General features: G+C 41.0%; 1 protein-coding gene across 6 annotated transcripts in view; it reads right to left on the bottom strand.

Annotated features, from left to right (window-relative positions):
* Positions 1–9,716: 9,716 nt before the first annotated feature.
* LOC126335220 (uncharacterized) overlaps positions 9,717–18,257 on the bottom strand; it is a 494,861-nt gene continuing 486,320 nt past the window's right edge. For all 6 annotated transcript variants that reach the window (XM_049998251.1, XM_049998254.1, XM_049998250.1 and 3 more), the window contains one exon: positions 9,717–14,373. In XM_049998251.1, coding sequence (XP_049854208.1) covers positions 12,922–14,373 — 1,452 coding nt within the window. In that variant the 3' untranslated portion in view covers positions 9,717–12,921. The remainder of the gene's footprint in view (positions 14,374–18,257) is intronic.

Genomic DNA, 18,257 nt, shown 5'->3' with positions numbered 1-18,257 from the left:
CCTTTGCGTGTCTTCCGACCTTTACGCACTGGATCTCCTTTCTTGTCGTTACTGACACGGAACCCGTTAAGCGCGTGGTCACAAAACGCCAATTAAGTTTATGGCATTCGACGTCTGAAATATTGTCTATCATGCTACCTGTTCTGACGTAACCACAAGCGCTGGAACAAAGACGAAGAACGCAAGAGAAGGGAAGGCGGTGAAACGACGTCGGCCAATGGTGCGTTGGTTATGACCGCAAGATCACAGGAACGGCCTCTACTAGAGGAGAATATAAGCGACGCTGCTGCCAGCCTCGGCCGCTCGGTATCAGCTCAGTATTCGGACAGTATTAGCACGGCCTACCAGAGAGTGCTACGATATCAGTTAGTAGCGACCCGTATCAATTGCTTTCATGGACAGTGACTATAGCGAAGAACTACTCTTTGCATGTCGCCATCGCTTGCGATACTTGTTATAAATACAAGTTTTGTCAATCTGCTTTATTGAAATAAAAATACTAACGTTATTTGATTGACTTGTTGTATCGCATTCCGAGAATGCAGCATCCTTTAGGAACCCTATACGAGATGAGTGGGCAGCTCCTCACAAACCAAAGTATTGGCTGCTAATGGCAACAGAAGGCGGCACTGGAGGTAAACGATGGTGAGTACAGTATGAGGCTACGCAGCGTGGTTGAACTACAAAGTCGACGAGTTAGAGGTGTTGCCATAAAGCACAGCAATAGCTATGATAAACTAAGCAAGCATTGCATTATATCTACAACAACAGTTGCCGAAGCTGTCATTTCGACAGAAATGAACCGAAAGAATTTCGCAGAGTGAGGAAGAAATGACAGATGAAATATTAACGTTTCTGCAAGATGAGTCAGTGGAATGTGTGCGGACAATGTACGTTAGAAGAACTATGACGACGATGCGTTCTTGACAGATGGAAGTGATACTGAAACAGGTATCGAGCCATGTACTTCATCTACATCTACATCAATACTCTGCAAGCCACCTGACGATGTGTGGTGGAGGGTACCTTGAGTACCTCTATCGGTTCTCCCTTCTATTCCAGTTTAATATTGTTCGTGGAAAGAAAGATTGTCGATATGCCTCTGTGTGGGCTCTAATCTCTCTGATTTTATACTCATGGTCTCTTCGCGAGATATACGTAGGAGGGAGCAATGTACTGCTTGACTCCTCGGTGAAGGTATGTTCTCGAAACTTCAACAAAAGCCCGTACCGAGCTACTGAGCGTCTCTCTTGCAGAGTCTTCCACTGGAGTTTATCTATCATCTCCGTAACGCTTTCGCGATTACTAAATGACCCTGTAACGAAGCGCGCAGCTCTCCGTTGGATGTTCTCTATCTCTTCTATCAACCCCATCTGGTACGGATCCCACACCGGTGAGCAGTATTCAAGCAGTGGGCGAACAAGTGTACTGTAACCTACTTCCTTTGTTTTCGGACTGCATTTCCTTAGGATTCTTCCAATGAATCTCACTCTGGCATCTGCTTTACTGACGATTAATTTTATATGATCATTCCATTTTAAATCACTCCTAATGCGTACTCCCAGATAATTTATGGAATTAACTGCTTCCAGTTGCTGACCTGCTATTTTGTAGCTAAATGATAAGGGATCTATCTTTCTATGTATTCGCAGCACATTACACCTGTCTACATTGAGATTCAATTGCCATTCCCTGCACCATGCGTCAATTCGCTGCAGATCCCCATGCATTTCAGTACAATTTTCCATTGTTACAACCACTCAATACACAACAGCATCATCTGCAAAAAGCCTCAGTGAACTTCCGATGTCATCCACAAGGTCATTTATGTATATTGTGAATAGCAACGGTCCTATGACACTCCCCTGCGCACACCTGAAATCACTCTTACTTCGGAAGACTTCTCTCCATTGAGAATGACATGCTGCGTTCTCTTATCTAGGAACTCTTCAATCCAATCACAGAATTGGTCTGATAATCCACATGCACTTACTTTGTTCATTAAACGACTGTGGGGAACTGTATTGAACGCCTTCTGGAAGTCAAGAACCACGGCATCTACCTGGGAACCCGTGTTTATGGCCCACTGAGTCTCGTAGACGAATAGCGCGAGCTGGGTTTCACACGATCGTCTTTTTCGAAACCCATGCTGATTCCTACAGAGTAGATTTTTAGTCATTATACTCGAACAAAAGAAAAATTCGGAGTAGGTATTAAAATCCATGGAGAAGAAATAAAAATGTTGAGGTTCGCCGATGACATAGTAATTCTGTCAGAGACAGCAAAGAACTTGGAAGAGCAGTTGAACGGAATGGATAGTGTCTTGAAAGGAGGGTGTAAGATGAACATCAACAAAAGCAAAACGAGGATAATGGAATGTAGTCGAATAAAGTCGGGTGATGCTGAGGGAATTAGATTAGGAAATGAGACAATTAAAGTAGTAAAGGAGTTTTGCTATTTGGGGAGCAAAATAACTGATGATGGTCGAAGTAGAGAGGATATAAAATGTAGAATGGCAATGGCAAGGAAAGAAGAAGAGAAATTTGTTAACATCGAGTATAGATTTAAATGTCAGGAAGTCATTTCTGAAAGTATTTGTATGGGTTGTAGCCATGTATGGAAGTGAAACATGGACGATAACTAGTTTGGACAAGAAGAGAATAGAAGCTTTCGAAATGAGGTGCTACAGAAGAATGCTGAAGATTAGATGGGTAGATCACATAACTAATGAGGAAGTATTGAATAGGATTGGAGAGAAGAGAAGTTTGTGGTACAACTTGACCAGAAGAAGGGATCGGTTTGTAGGACATGTTCTGAGGCATCAAGGGATCACCAATTTAGTATTAGAGTGCAGCGTGGAGTGTAAAAATCGTAGAGGGAGACCAAGAAATGACTACACTAAGCAGACTCAGAAGGATGTAGGTTGCAGTAGGTACTGGGAGATGAAGAAGCTTGCACAAGATAGAGTAGCATGGAGAGCTGCATCAAACCAGTCTCAGGACTGAAGACCACAACAACAACATACTCGAACATAATACGTGCTCCAAAATTCTTCATCTTTGTCGGACAGGAAACAAGAAATCCCATCTGCGCAATGAAAATGATTGTGTACATGAAACATCATTCGCAGCGTAGTAAAGAAACAGTTATGAACAGACTTCGAATAAGTCCACAGCAATCTGACTGTGAGCTGAATAAAAAAACTACGTATATTCAACGGAGCCCAAGATGCACTTGTTACAAAAACTGGTATTTTCGAGTTTCAAGTATGCTCGACACAATTTACAGTATATGCATGATATTGATCTACTGCGTTATGCACATCAGATGGCGCGTGACATAGATTACACTGATTTCAAGAGAAGCAGTGGACAGTTGCATAACTTCAAGCGTAGCTACAGAATTCGGAGACGTAAGATAACTAAATTTCAAACAAAGCGTTAACTTGGTGCACAGCGAACTGCGGTATCGGCCCGAAAATTTGGAGATCAGATAAACAAACGTATCCCGTCGTTCAATAAGGAATCTATTTTCAATTTAGACCAATCGGGATCTGATAATTAGAGGTACCAAGAGAGTTGTATCAAGATCAGCTAATATTAATGCCTAAACTCATTCGTATACAATTATGCAGATTGTCAGTATGGATGGTAAATTGGCGGCAAAGTTATTCATTGTGCTTCGAGGAGTTGGTGCAACGATTCTCTCTCGTGTGCGTGCTCTTGCAAGGGCAGAAGGGAATATTGACGTCGCGGCAAACAAGAGTGGGAAAATGGACGTAAAAGAACTACAGCTATGGTATGAGCACTGGTTTTAGCTAGCAGCTGGTCAAAATAACTTGCTTTTGCTTGATTCCTGGTCTGTGTTAGAGCAAACCATTCCTCCTGAACAGTGTATGGCATTGTAATTCACACACCTGGAACCAGTGGACAGATTCAGCCTTAAGATGTTTGTTTCTTCCGTGTCTTAAAACATGTTCTCACACTATCTGCAGTTACGCCTTAAAGGATAGCCAGTTTCACGATAAGCTTTACTACAGACTGTTTCGCATTCGGTTGCCTGTCATCCTGTTCCATCAGTTCTGATCACTCCGTTGCACCAATGTGATACAATATGCAGTCCTTAAGGGTGGATACCTAGCTGAACGTCGTGCTCGGTTTGTAGCTCCCAAGGAGTTCGCCTTCGACCTGAATAGCGCGAACCTTTGTGGTCACTGTGACGCGCCATTTTTCATTCGGTGTTCATGATACAAGTTAATAACTTGTTTTGAGCATTACCTGAATATCGACGATGTCCATTGTGTGAGGTGTAATACATACATCCCATAGAAGGTTGATCTACGCACCTCCTGGACACTCATTTTCTGTCGCCTTCTTGATGCGCATGATCTGTCTCTTCATACAGGGTGTTTCAAAAATGACCGGTATATTTGAAACGGCAATAAAAACTAAACAAGCAGCGATAGAAATACACCGTTTGTTGCAATATGCTTGGGACAACAGTACATTTTCAGGCGGACAAACTTTCGAAATTACAGTAGTTACAATTTTCAACAACAGATGGCGCTGCAAGTGATGGAAAAGATATAGAAGCGACGCAGTCTGTGGGTTCGCCATTCTGTAAGTCGTCTTTCTGCTGTAAGCGTGTGCTGTTCACAACGTGTAAGTGTGCTGTGGACAACAAGGTTTATTCCTTAGAACAGAGGATTTTTCTGGTGTTGGAATTCCACCGCCTAGAACACAGTGTTGTTGCAACAAGACGAAGTTTTCAACGGAGGTTTAATGTAACCAAAGGACCGAAAAGCGATACAATAAAGGATCTGTTTGAAAAATTTCAACGGACTGGGAACATGACGGATGAACGTGCTGGAAAGGTAGGGCGACCGCGTACGGCAACCACAGAGGGCAATGCGCAGCTAGTGCAGCAGGTGCATCGGGTTTCCATTCACTGTGTTGCAGCTGCAGTCCAAATGACGCCAACGTCCACGTATCGTCTCATGCGCCAGAGTTTACACCTCTATCCATACAAAATTCAAACGCGGCAACCCCTCGGCGCCGCTACCATTGCTGCACGAGAGACATTCGCTAACGATATAGTGCACAGGATTGATGACGGCGATATGCATGTGGGCAGCATTTGGTTTACTGATGAAGCTTATTTTTACCCGGACAGCTTCGTCAATAAACAGAACTGGCGCATATGGGGAACCGAAAAGCCCCATGTTGCAGTCCCATCGTCCCTGCATCCTCAAAAAGTACTGGTCTGGGCCGCCATTTCTTCCAGAGGAATCATTAGCCCATTTTTCAGATCCGAAACGATTACTGCATCACGCTATCTGGACATACTTCGTGAACTTGTGGCGGTACAAACTGCCTTAGACGACACTGCGAACACCTCGTGGTTTATGCAAGATGGTGCCCGGCCACATCGCACGGCCGACGTCTTTAATTTCCTGAATGAATATTTCGATGATCGTGTGATTGCTTTGGGCTATCCGAAACATACAGGAGGCGGCGTGGATTGGCCTCGCTATTCGCCAGACATGAACCCCTGTGACTTCTTTCTGTGGGGACACTTGAAAGACCAGGTGTACCGCCAGAATCCAGAAACAATTGAACAGCTGAAGCAGTACATCTCATCTGCATGTGAATCCATTCCGCCAGACACGTTGTCAAAGGTTTCGGGTAATTTCATTCAGAGACTACGCCATATTATTGCTAAGCATCGTGGATATGTGAAAAATATCGTACTATAGAATTTCCCAGACCGCAGCGCCATCTGTTGTTGACAATTGTAACTACTGTAATTTCAAAAGTTTGTCTGCCTGAAAATGTACTGTTGTCCCAAGCATATTGCAACAAACGGTGTATTTCTATCGCTGCTCGTTTAGTTTGTATTGCCGTTTCAAATATATCGGTCATTTTTGAAACACCCTGTATTATGCTTTTGACATCAATATGCAATCTGAACAATTGTTGTTGGCGCTGCTTTTCTGCCAGTCTCGATTTGAATAATTAAATCACAAAACTGTCATAGCTAATATCTTTCCCTTCATAATTGTTAACACAACACTTTCAGATGCGTCTTACTAACGACTGAACTTGCGACCTCGCACTCAAGGAGTTCCTTGTGAGTATTGTATTTGCAATTACTGACTGAAACTTGTTGCAGAACTCAATGAGTCTTTCTCGTTTCTCATTCCTATTACTCAGACCGTATTCTCCCGTAACTCTGCCTCATAATCCTTCACCTGAGTCCCCCCATGATTATTACATTTTCGTCATCCATTACATATCCTTTACAAGCCCTCTTAATGCTCTGTCTCTTCACGTTCTGCTCTTGACGTCGCCGTGTATACCTGAATCATTGTTATTGGTATTGTTTTTCTGCCGATCTCGATTTGAGTGATGAAATCACTGAACTGTCACAGTATCTCTCGGTAAATGGCTCCTTCAGCGGTTTACAATCTTGTTCCGGTTTTTGTAAAACTTGCCATCACTGATAACCTCGAAAGAACACACAAAAGATGCGTGTATCCAGAAACACGTTGAAATGAATCTCAAAAAATTATAAATTTATTACGTTATATTAGTCGTGCCAGTTAAGATTGTATTCAACCCAACAGTATATGTTAATTGATGTTTTTCAGTTCAATTACGCCACAAACCACTACATCGCCAATGGTCCACAAATTATGGTCCGATTTAAATTACTTGACAATTAACGTCTGTCACTTGTCGCCACAGTATTGCTACGTCTGCTGCCGGCTATCGCTCGGTTAGAGGTGACACAAAAACACGGCGGTTCACTTCACAAATGCTGTCAATAACGCGGAGCCATGTTGGAAGCGTCTGCCGCGAGGTATGACGGGAAATGGGAGACACTGATTTTAAGTTGCGAGTGACTGAACTGCGGAAAACGACGGGTTTTGTAGCACTGAGTTTAAATACAAGTTCTAACATAACCACAACTTCGTGATGTTGAATGTATCAGAGAAAACGACGATCGACAATCTCAGGGAGAACTACGAGTAAAATCACAATCGCTTTGTTCGCTGACTTTGAGGCTAACCTCTACGAGCAAACCAAAGACAGAAAAATTTCGTTATATGTTTGTCCGCATAGCCATTTTCAGCAGCAAAATTTCAGTCTTTAGCGGTAAAAGCAAACTGCAATTTCTCGCTTAATTTCTCGCTGTCACTGATTACCTGAAACTATTCTCAAGCTGACTACGCAGGAGACTGCATTACCAAGTGGTGAGAAGTCCTAGTCGGCACTTGATTGAAGATTACAGGTGACGCAATCAGACTCCAAGCGGAAAAAGAATTATAGGAAGAAAAATGAGAGCAATAACAAAGTATTATAAATGAAAAAGTACATTTAAACCAATTAATGGAATAATCATGATAAACAATGTCTTTCAATTAGATTAAGAAAACTAAAAAATTACGCTGCATTTGCCGAGGTTCGAATCGTATACACGCCATGTATAAACACTACCCACTATGCTATTCCATCATACTGCATACAGTTGTTGTATTTATGACTCTGCTGTCCCAATTACAATGATTAATTTCAGTCTTCAAAACTTCGGTTTCGTGTATTGCCGTGAGGAGCTCAACAAGTGTAAGCAGCTATCTGTGATTATAATAACTGTATACCTGTATACATGATGCTAAATCGCGTCTTGTACGGAAGGATCCAGTAGTGTTTGATTAATGCTGTGTGTCTGAAACGTGTGTATTTCGTTCGTTACCTGTGTGTATGTGTGGAGGAGGGGGGGGGGGGGGGGGGCGGTGCGTGTGTGTGTGTGTGTGTGTGTGTGTGTGTGTGATGAAATACGAAATCAAAGGGCCAGACCCAGGATTCGAGATACAAACACATCAAGAAACACTGAGCGTGACGTTGAGCGCTCTAATTGGAAGGAAGCAGCTACAACGTGCGAAGAGTCATTTTCAAGTAATTTTAGTCGAACTATATATTTAGTGAACTGTTGCGTGGTGATGTACGGCTTCTCAGCGTCAGCTTGCTTGTTGCCCATGGTGTGTTTTCTTAAAACTGTTAAGATCTCCCAGTTATAATGATCTCTCCAAACGACACTGCGTTGTAGTACGGATCACCGAATATATGCATCTCTACACGAGATTTTCGGCTGACGATGAAATGAAATGATCGTATGGTATTTATTGGCCGGGATATCCCCTTCGGGGTTCGGAAGCCGTATTGCAAGTCTTTTTGGCTGACGTCACTTCGGCGACTTACGTGTCAATCATAATGAAAACGACGATGAAGGACACAACACAACACCCAGTCCCCCGCCGAGATCGAACCTGGGCCCCTTGCGTGGCAGGCAGTAACGGTATCGCTACGCTACGGAGGCAGACTTCGGCTGACGATATAAAGCACAGACGCAAATATTTTTCTTTTAAGATAATATTCATACGATTTTTATTTGTCGATTCGTATACACAAAAAAGCATTTTTATAATACAGAAATATATTCTTTAAATACCACTGTATAGATCTTCATAACAGGAATACGTAATACAGCGCATGACATTGTTCACGGTGAACCACTTCGTACAATAGGCAGAAAATATGAAAAATTTAGTACCAAACTGCAAAAATGATGTTTCGGTTACATCTCTTGGTAAATGTAAATTTATGAAACTGCGACCTCGTCTTTAGCACCACTGGTGAGTAAAACATTCCTCACCGGCTGTTAGATACTTTATTACAATAGAGATGCCCTTCAGGTGATACATGTTTCAAATAGCCATGGCGCGGCAAAGTGCTTATAGCAAAGTCCATAATCCATCCACAAGATAGGACCAGAAAACACGCTAAAAGCGTGATTTAACAGATTTTGGCCACACATCATCATGTCATAGACAGCATAGAATTGTGTAAGGTGCCAATGTCAACTGTAAACTGTAGCGCAGTTTACAGCTTCTTTGTAAAACATTTTAGTCTGAACACTGGAAACTGTTACACCAGTCACATCTGTTTTCACAAGCTAACAAATTATTTAACAACAAAACATTTCTACATTTAAAAAAAAAATAATAACTTCCACATTCAGTACATGAAAAAATTTCATTTGATGGCTACACAGTAAGCTAACATCGTTTGCTGAAATATTCATAGTCAAGTTGCAAAACTGAGGTCAAATGGCATTTGTAGTTATTAAGAGTACAACTTCCCTATCTTAACTGATGTGGCAGATCCTCCAAGAATATTTTAGGGTCTCAATGAAATGTGCAATGTGTTGTGGAGTGCATGATGGGAATTTATTTTTGAATTGTTGCACCTTTCAATTGTGAATGAGAATATAGGATGATTTCAAAAAACAATAAAGTTGTGATTAAAGTTTGTAAGTCCACAACAGGTATTGAACAGAATACAGTCTAGTTTGTTTTCAACTACAGCATAAATTATTTGGTACACATCCAAAGGAATATATATATATATATATATATATATATATATATATATATATATATATATATATGTGTGTGTGTGTGTGTGTGTGTGTGTGTGTGTGTGTGTGTGTGTGTGTGAAAACTGAATGTCTCAGAAACGTATTATGGCATCAAAAGTATTTTCACCTCTAAGCTTACTATTAGCTAGAGCAGTCAAATTTCAAGTTACTTGGAAAGGAAGTTAATTTCTGGAGAAGGAAAGAGAAAAGTAATCTAACAGAGACTGACAAAAAGATATCGTTGATATATTTATTAAATACATTCTGGCCTGACAATTTGTACATTTATATATTAGTGCTATTTGATGCTACATTGTGCATGAAAAACTCTTAAAAGTAATTAAAAGAATAATTACCAAGAGTATCATGTTGCTAAAATCCCACACACATAGCTTAGGTATTACCAACAATAGTTTGGTAACTTAAGCAGGCTGTAAACGCTGTCTCGAAATCTATCTCCTTACACGTAATGCCATACTTTAAAATAAATATCTTGAATATTATGAATTTTCTTCTTGAATACTGTAACTCTTGTTTCACACTAAAATAACTTTATTTAAAAAATATTAAAACTGTAAATACTTTTTCAAATTTTTTGGGCTTCAGTTCTATTAGATTAAAAAATATATGCATCATTTTTACTTCTTTTTTATTTATTAACTTTTAGCTATCCATATCTGAGAATAAAAATGAAACCAATAAATAATAATCACATTTCCAGCTACCTACTCACATTTCCTGCTACCTACTTCTCTTTATCTGTTTCGAAAGAAAGTTTGTTGTGAGTGCAGTATTCATGAAGGTTTGCAGTACTCCCCTTGTCTGTTTTGAATTATAGAATCATTTTAATAATTACATATGAAAGTGTGGAAAATTGTGGTTAGAATAAAATTAAGTTAAAATCATTAATGAAGTTCAACTAGCTTATTCACTAAATGAAGCAAAATCAAAATTAAAAGAGAACTGCATTCTATTTTCCTCAATCCAAATATTCATTTAAGGGTTAAAACTTTCTCAGTGTAACACAGTGTGTAAGTAAAAATATAGATGACTTATGAAATTTATCTTGAGAAATATCTGCAAATGACATAATAATTTAATTTGATGTTATAATTACATCACCATCATTATAAAGACTTTATATATGCCTCATAATGTTAGAACACTGTAACTGTGATGATTTAATTTACTACATTTATCTTTTAGTGCAGAATTTTAGCTAGAAATTGATAGGTTTGAAAGTGAAAACCCTGAATTATGTACTTGTATTTCACACAAGCCTCCGCCTTCTTCAAACTAGATGTGATTGCTTTAAGAGGTACCCTCAAAAGTGCTGAATCAAGAGTGAAAAGCTCATGGGACAGAAGGTTCAAGTTTTGTTGTGAACATAGGCTGAAACACCAAACACTAATAAAATGTACGAGAATTCAAATGGTGACCCAACCTGAGGTACTTCAGAGCAAATTACTGAAATTACCTAATATTTCCAGACTGAGTCATAATGGTACTAGTCCATTTGTTTATTATGAATTTCTTTAATGCTCCTAAATTCACATATTATAGTGTTATCAGTTTCCTTGCTAACTATATCTTCAGTTAGTTTCTGAAATCATGTCATAAATATTGGTGACCCCACAATTAACAACCAATTATGACCCTGGGACACATATATGTTTTTCAAACTGTAAATTATTACAAAGGTGAAACTATGGAAGTATTACAACTTTTACATAGGGTTTTTTTGATTTCTGAATGGTTTCATTACAAGTAATGATGGATGTCATCAAGAACAGGTAGTAGATCTTGTGGGTAAATGGATAGGAAAGCTTCACTATTTAACAGGAAAATTTCATCATACTAATCATTAAATCACTTACCATAAATGGGCACAAACATAACCAAATAGTCGAATTCTGCATATTACAAAGCATTAAACAAATGTTAACACAGAGAGGACTAAATGGGCAGCAGGCTGAACTGGGAAAGATTAAGAGCAATAAAAACTGAATAACTGTTTTTCAATCTCTAAAATATTAAGTACCGGGATAGGCTTATAAAAATAGAAAACATTGGATCAAAATTATTCTGAAAACTTTAACAATTGTACTTGGACTGCATAAATTTCATTATAAACAAAGCAACAAATCAAAAGGCACTAGTAGCTTTTAAAGCTTTGTTATACACAGTGCAAAAGACTAGAATATTGCATGTGAACTTCTATTACTCTCAAAAATAGATTTACAATTATCTTGGCTGACAAAACATTATGTACATTAAGTTGGCTGTATATATATACAGTGTCTATGAGGGTATGCTAACTTAGCTTTCGAGACAACTAACAGCAAAATGTGGCGTTTATTTCTATTGACTTGTTTTTTATGTAATTAGTCTACTGACACTTATTTACACATATATGTGGTAACTAAAAGCACATTATAATCACATTTTGTACTGCACATTAATGTGCACCAGGGAAAGAGAAACGAGTGTTCTTACAAAAGCCTGTGCGCTTTGGAAAATTTCATCCTTCACTTTTCCTACATGAATACAGATGAATAACTAAATAAGATAAAATGCAAAATACTATTTGCTAGTGACAAAAGTATATGTAATATTTACAGTATAAAAGTCAGATGGTAAGGTATTAATCATGTGCCAAATCATTGGCTGGTTTGGTCGATATATAATTCCACTCGCTACTATAAGATCTAAAATACCATTCAGTCCATCACTTGGCAAGACTTCTCTGATATTTTACAATATATGCAAAAAATTGCAATGATCATATAATACAATAAGAAGAAAATTTATGAATACACTACTTCTGAAGGTGATGCTAAATAAAACGCATGACCACATTACATATTTTTATTCTCCTATGGAAGAATAAATTTTTTAAAACCTATTAGTTGGTAGAACTACTTTTCCTGTACACTATGTACACATTTAATCAACAATATACAGTGTATTAAACTAGGGAAAATAGAAAGGAACAAATGGTTCCTTTAAACTACATGTTGTGGATGATAGTGACTCTTGAAAGAAGTCACAGTATGGCAACACTCCAAACTATATGTATCCTCCCAAATGTTTACACTGTAATACAATCAATATTGCATGTTCGAGTATTCATGTTTATAACGGTACATAGCACTGTTATAATATTTACTGCTTCTTCTCCACTTTACACATGTATCACAATATCAAACTTGATACTGATGTGTATCTCATATTTATGTGATAAAATCATCATGAGCACAGAACCAGGTTAAAAATATGTAGAGACACTCCACAACACTCGTCTTGCCAGGTGCAGCTGTTTTATCACTCTCGTGCAACATATAATCAGAATGCTGGACCATTCTAGTACTACATGTAGAGAAAACGGGTAATATCTTATGTGTGGTGTTCTGTTAAGTACAACCTAGATGAGTGGGCAAGTTATGCACGCCTAGCGTAGGTGTCCCAAGAAGTCTGTCCATGTAATGGTGGCAACCGTGTGAAGAAGCGTACCAGTGCTGGTCTGTAGCGTGCATCAGGATGTCTAACACGCCAACCATTAGGGCCTGGTTGCAACCACCATAACTTGCTGCCACCAGAATTTCGCTGCTCCTGGAAAGCATCTAGTGGGAAACGGACATAACCCCCTCCGTGGCCTTGTGGAAACCGCACATAGCCATTGTCTGTATGTGGGATACGATTTGTCACACCACTCCACTCCTGAGCGTGTTGAACTTCTGGTGAGTTGTAACTGTTGTATGCTGTAGAACCAACGTGGGCATTGGGCACATTTGCGGTGGCAAAGGTGGAACTGTGACTGCCCTGCTGCCTCTGCATCTGTGCAGGATATTGTGCACTGTTCTTTTTGGAAGAATTGTCCACAGGGGAGGTTTCCAATGGACCGGTACGTGTAGTATCAACTTTCACATTCGAAAATTGGGCGGAGCCAACTGCGGAAGTGTCAGCATTCCTCGTGCCCACTGGAACAGTCTTCGCTGTCTCGTCAGAAGGAATGGGTCGTTCTCGCCAGTCGTCTGAGACAAACTCTCCTGTACGCTTCTTTGACGAACCTGGGGATTTGGACTCGTGAGCAGAAGAGACCGGTGTCCAATCCTCACCAGGAGACGTATCTGATGCAGCGACTGGACTGGCGTCACGCATCATCTGTCCACCAGCATTGTGCTGGTGTTTGTCAGAGATTAAAGTCACTTGTGGTGCAGGGGAGGGTGACGAGGTCGGAGGAAGCGAGTTCGATTCTCTCTGAACTGGAGAGGCTACCGTCACCACCTCGCCAGTAAATTGCACGGGCTCAGGGACGATCTCGTCTTCGACCGGCGACGAGGAATCGGTGTGAGTGAGGACGAGCATGGGCAGAGTGTCTCGGACGTCGACGTCTTCCGCAGGCGGCCCAGCACTGAGCACAGTAGGGTCCACGGCTGCAGTGTCTTCGCCGCCACCTCCGCCGCCGCTGCCTTCCTGGCCGCCGAAGAGGCTGATGATCATGTCGGCGGCGCCGGTGTCATCAGACTCACTCTGATCTGCTTTAGGAGGCGGGGTCTCCGACGTCGGCTTCGAAACCGGTGTTGCCGTCGAGGTGGTGGTGTGAGTGTCCACGGGCAGGGGAAGCTTGAGAGGACCTTGTGGCGGCGGCGGCGGTGGCGGACCCTGGACAGCAGCGGCTGCAACAGGGCTCTGCTTGGCCGGGGCGTACTTGGCGTTAAGGCGCCGCAGCAGGAAGTCGAGATGGGCCGCCTGGTCGACACGCAACACCTTGACGCAGCGGCCCATCGAATCGGCGCGGTAGCCTTCTGCGCAGGCCGGCAGTTGGTCGGGCGTGAAGGCGGGCGCTATGAACACCGACTTGGGGGTGATGCGCCGTGGCGCAGAGCCGCCCTGTGGAGCAACACGTGCAAAATATAACACCGCTCTACAAGTCTCTTATGTCTAGTATAAGGTTTAGCTCAGAAGAAAAGTTAAAACAATTATCTTTGGCAGTTTACGTTTCTTCCACGACGCTTTTCGAGGTGCTACACCCTCAAATTCAGATGAGTCAGTGGTTTACATGAGTATTCCTTTCTCTGGACGTAGAAAGCTGTCTACTTTAAACTTCATTTCGGTGCATATACCTTAGCATACCTTACCACCCGCTGCTGCGATCGCATAGTCTGTATAATCTGACAGATCTTTGTATGTTTTCCTATAATCGAATTTTTATGTTGTTGACAAATTGCGACGCCCTCTAAGCTGTTCATGCTAAATGAGATTATAGAATGAGATTTTCACTCTGCAGCGGAGTGTGCGCCGATATGAAACTTCCTGGCAGATTAAAACTGTATGCCGGACCGAGACTCGAACTCGTTACCTTTGCCTTTCGCGGGCAAGTGCTTTACCATCTACCCAAGCACGACTCACGCCTCGTCCTCACAGCCTTACTTCTGCCAGTATCTCGTATGCTACCTTCCAAACTTTACAAAAGCTCTCCTGCGAACCTTGCAGGACTACCACTCCTGAAAGAAAGGATAGTTCTGGAAGGTTCGCAGGAGAGCTTCTGTAAAGTCTGAAAGGTAGGATACGAGATACTGGCAGAAGTAAGGCGAGGACGGGGCGTGAGTCGTGCTTGGGTAGCTCAGATGGTGGAGCACTTGCCCACGAAAGGCAAAGGTCCCGAGTTCGAGTCTCGGTCTGGCACACATTTTTAATCTGCCAGGAAGTTTAGACATTATAGAAGCATGGTCTTCTCCGAATGTACTTCTGACCAAAATGTGATTCTGGTACCTGGAGTCCAGAGTTTTTGTTTGTCATACCCTTTGTGTTCTTATGCTGATATTTTCATAGAAACTTTCATCCCATAACAAATATTTTTTACATGTAACCGAGAACTGAAATATTTAATTTCACATTTGTAGCTTACCATATCTTTTAGTATAATGAAATACTTTCGTAAAAATTTTCATCCTCTGATTCACTCACTTGCGAGTTAAATTTCCAAAACCAGTGACACACGATTTTTTTTATTTCTAACAGGAAAGTCTAATATAAATTTTCATAGATTGAGGTTTGCAAATGCTTGCATAATGAAAAAATTCTACAAAAATTTTCATCCTCTATTACACTCCGTTAGAGGACTGGATTTCCAAAAATACTGAAACATGTATTTTTTTATTTCTAGCCGAGAAGTCAAATATTAGTTTTCATATATTTAGATTTAAACATTTTTAATACGCCGAAATATTTCCTCTCAAATTTTTATCCCCTATTTCACCCTCTTTAGTGGTTGAATTTGCAAAAACAGTGAAATGTGAGAAGTTAAATACAAATCTTCATAGATTTATATTCAAAACTACTTGCATAATGAAATATTTCCATTAAAATATTCATGCCATATTTCGCCACCACAAGGGTTGAATTTCCAGACACTGAAACATGTGTTTTCTGTTTTTAATCGAGAAGTCAAGTACCAATTTTCACAAACGTATCTTTTAAAATACATTCTAATTCTTTAATAATGATTTATTGTTAATAAATTTCGCCCACTATGTCACCCCATAAGGTTGTGAGCAATACTGAGAAACGTGTTTCTTTATTTTTGACCGAGAAACCAAATACGAGTTCTTGTAGAGCTAGCTTCAAAACTGCCTTAATAGATCTCCTGTTTCATCCCCTTAAGAGCTGAATTTAGAAAAATCCCTTCTGAAACAACGCCTAAAGTTTAAGGCCAACACCATTTCCGTATTAAGTTACTATCCTTAGTAATCTCGACTGGCGATGATGAGCGAGTAAGTCAGGATATTGCCTAATATGTATAAGCTACTTACAAGATGTTCCAGCAAAAACCATACCGCAGGTCATAATATAGGGATTGCACAAGTACAGAAACAGCGAACTGTAAGTTTAAGAGCATTACCAACTTATGTAATCAAAGAGACGGAGATGTGCATACGTATATGTCTTCGCATCTTTTAATCTTTCTGTCATAAACGTAGTCTTATAAAAAACCTAACTCCATTCATGTGGGTTGATATTCCGGATTTGTTTGTCATGTTGTAACTAAATGTATTTATATGATCCTTACACTTCATTCAGAAGCTTCACCGAGTTCAACGCACATATTGTACGGAGCACTCACAACATTGTATGTCGTACGTACCTTAGTTGCAAAATTTGTCTTCATTACCTTAGTTTTCATGCTGTGTGGCAGTCTACTACATAATAGGTTGATCGCGGAAAAAACAGCATTACATAGCACAGTTTCAACCATAAGCCACTCGAAAAGGAAAGGGGGAACTGATAGTGGTACAAAAGTACTCTCCGACACGCGCCTTAATGTGGCTTGCAGAATACAGACGTAGGGGTAGATGTACACTACTGGCCATTAAAATTGCTACACCACGAAGATGACGTGCTACATACGCGAAATTTAACCGACAGGAAGAAGATGCTGAGATATGCAAATGATTAGCTTTTCAGAGCATTCACACAAGGTGCTGATATGAGGAAACTTTCCAACCGATTTCTCATACACAAACAGCAGTTGACAGGCGTTGCCTGGTGAAACGTTGTTGTGATGCCTCAGGTAAGGAGGAAAAATGCGTACCATCATGTTTCCGACTTTGATAAAGGTCGAATTGTAGCCTATCGCGATTGCGGTTTATCGTATCGCGACACTGCTGCTCGCGTTAGTCGAGATCCAATGAGAGGTAGAAGAATATGGGATCGGTGGGTTCAGGAGGGTATACGGAACGCCGGGCTGGATCCCAAAGGCCTCGTATCACAAGCAGTCGAGATGACAGGCATCTTATCCGCATGGCTGTAACGGATAGTGCAGCCACGTCTCGATCCCTGAGTCAACAGATGGGGACGTTTGCAAGACAACAACAATCTGCAAGGACAGTTCGACGACGTTTGCAGCAGCATGGGCTATCAGCTCGGAGACCATGGCTGCAGTTACCCTTGACGCTGCATGACAGACAGGAGCGCCTGCGATGGAGTACTCATCGACGAACCTGGGTGCACGAATGGCAAAACGTCATTTTTTCGGATGAATCCAGGTTCTGTTTACACCATCATGATGGTCGCATCCGTGTTTGGCGACATCGCGGTGAACGCACATTGGAAGCGTGTATTCGCCATCGCCATACTGGCAAATCACCGGGCGTGATGGTATGGAGTGCCATTGGTTACACGTCTCCGTCACCTATTCTTCGCATTTACGGCACTTTTAACAGTGAACATTACATTTCAGATGTGTTACGACCCCTGGCTCTACCCTTCATTCGATCCCTGCGAAACCCTACATTTGAGCAGTATAATGCACGGCTGCATGTTGCAGCTCCTGTATAGGCCTCTCTGGATACAGAAAATTCTCGACTGCTTCCCTGGCCAGCACATTCTCCAGATATTTCACCAATTGAAAACGTCTGGTCAATGGTGGCCGAGCAACTGGCTCGTCACAATAAGCTGCATGGGAAGCTGTACCTGTACACGCCATCCAAGCTGTGTCTGACTCATTGCCCAGGCGTATCAAGGCCGTTATTACGGCCAGAGATGGTTATTCTGGGAACTGATTTCTCAGGATCTATGCACCCAAATTGCGTGAAAATGTAATCACATGTCAGTCCTAGTATAATATATTTGTCCAATGACTACCCGTTTATCATCTGCATTTCTTCTCGGTGTAGCAATTTTAATGGTCAGTAGTGTAGAACACATTAGCAGTTTTTTGTGAAGTTGAAGCAAAATATGGAATTCACAGTGTCCTTGTGTCTGTTTCTTTGCTG

The sequence above is a fragment of the Schistocerca gregaria genome, chromosome 2 (assembly GCF_023897955.1).
Source record: "Schistocerca gregaria isolate iqSchGreg1 chromosome 2, iqSchGreg1.2, whole genome shotgun sequence".
Lineage (NCBI taxonomy): Eukaryota > Metazoa > Arthropoda > Insecta > Orthoptera > Acrididae > Schistocerca > Schistocerca gregaria.
The sequence above is the reverse complement of the archived record's forward strand: the minus strand, read 5'-3'. Positions and strand labels throughout refer to the sequence as shown.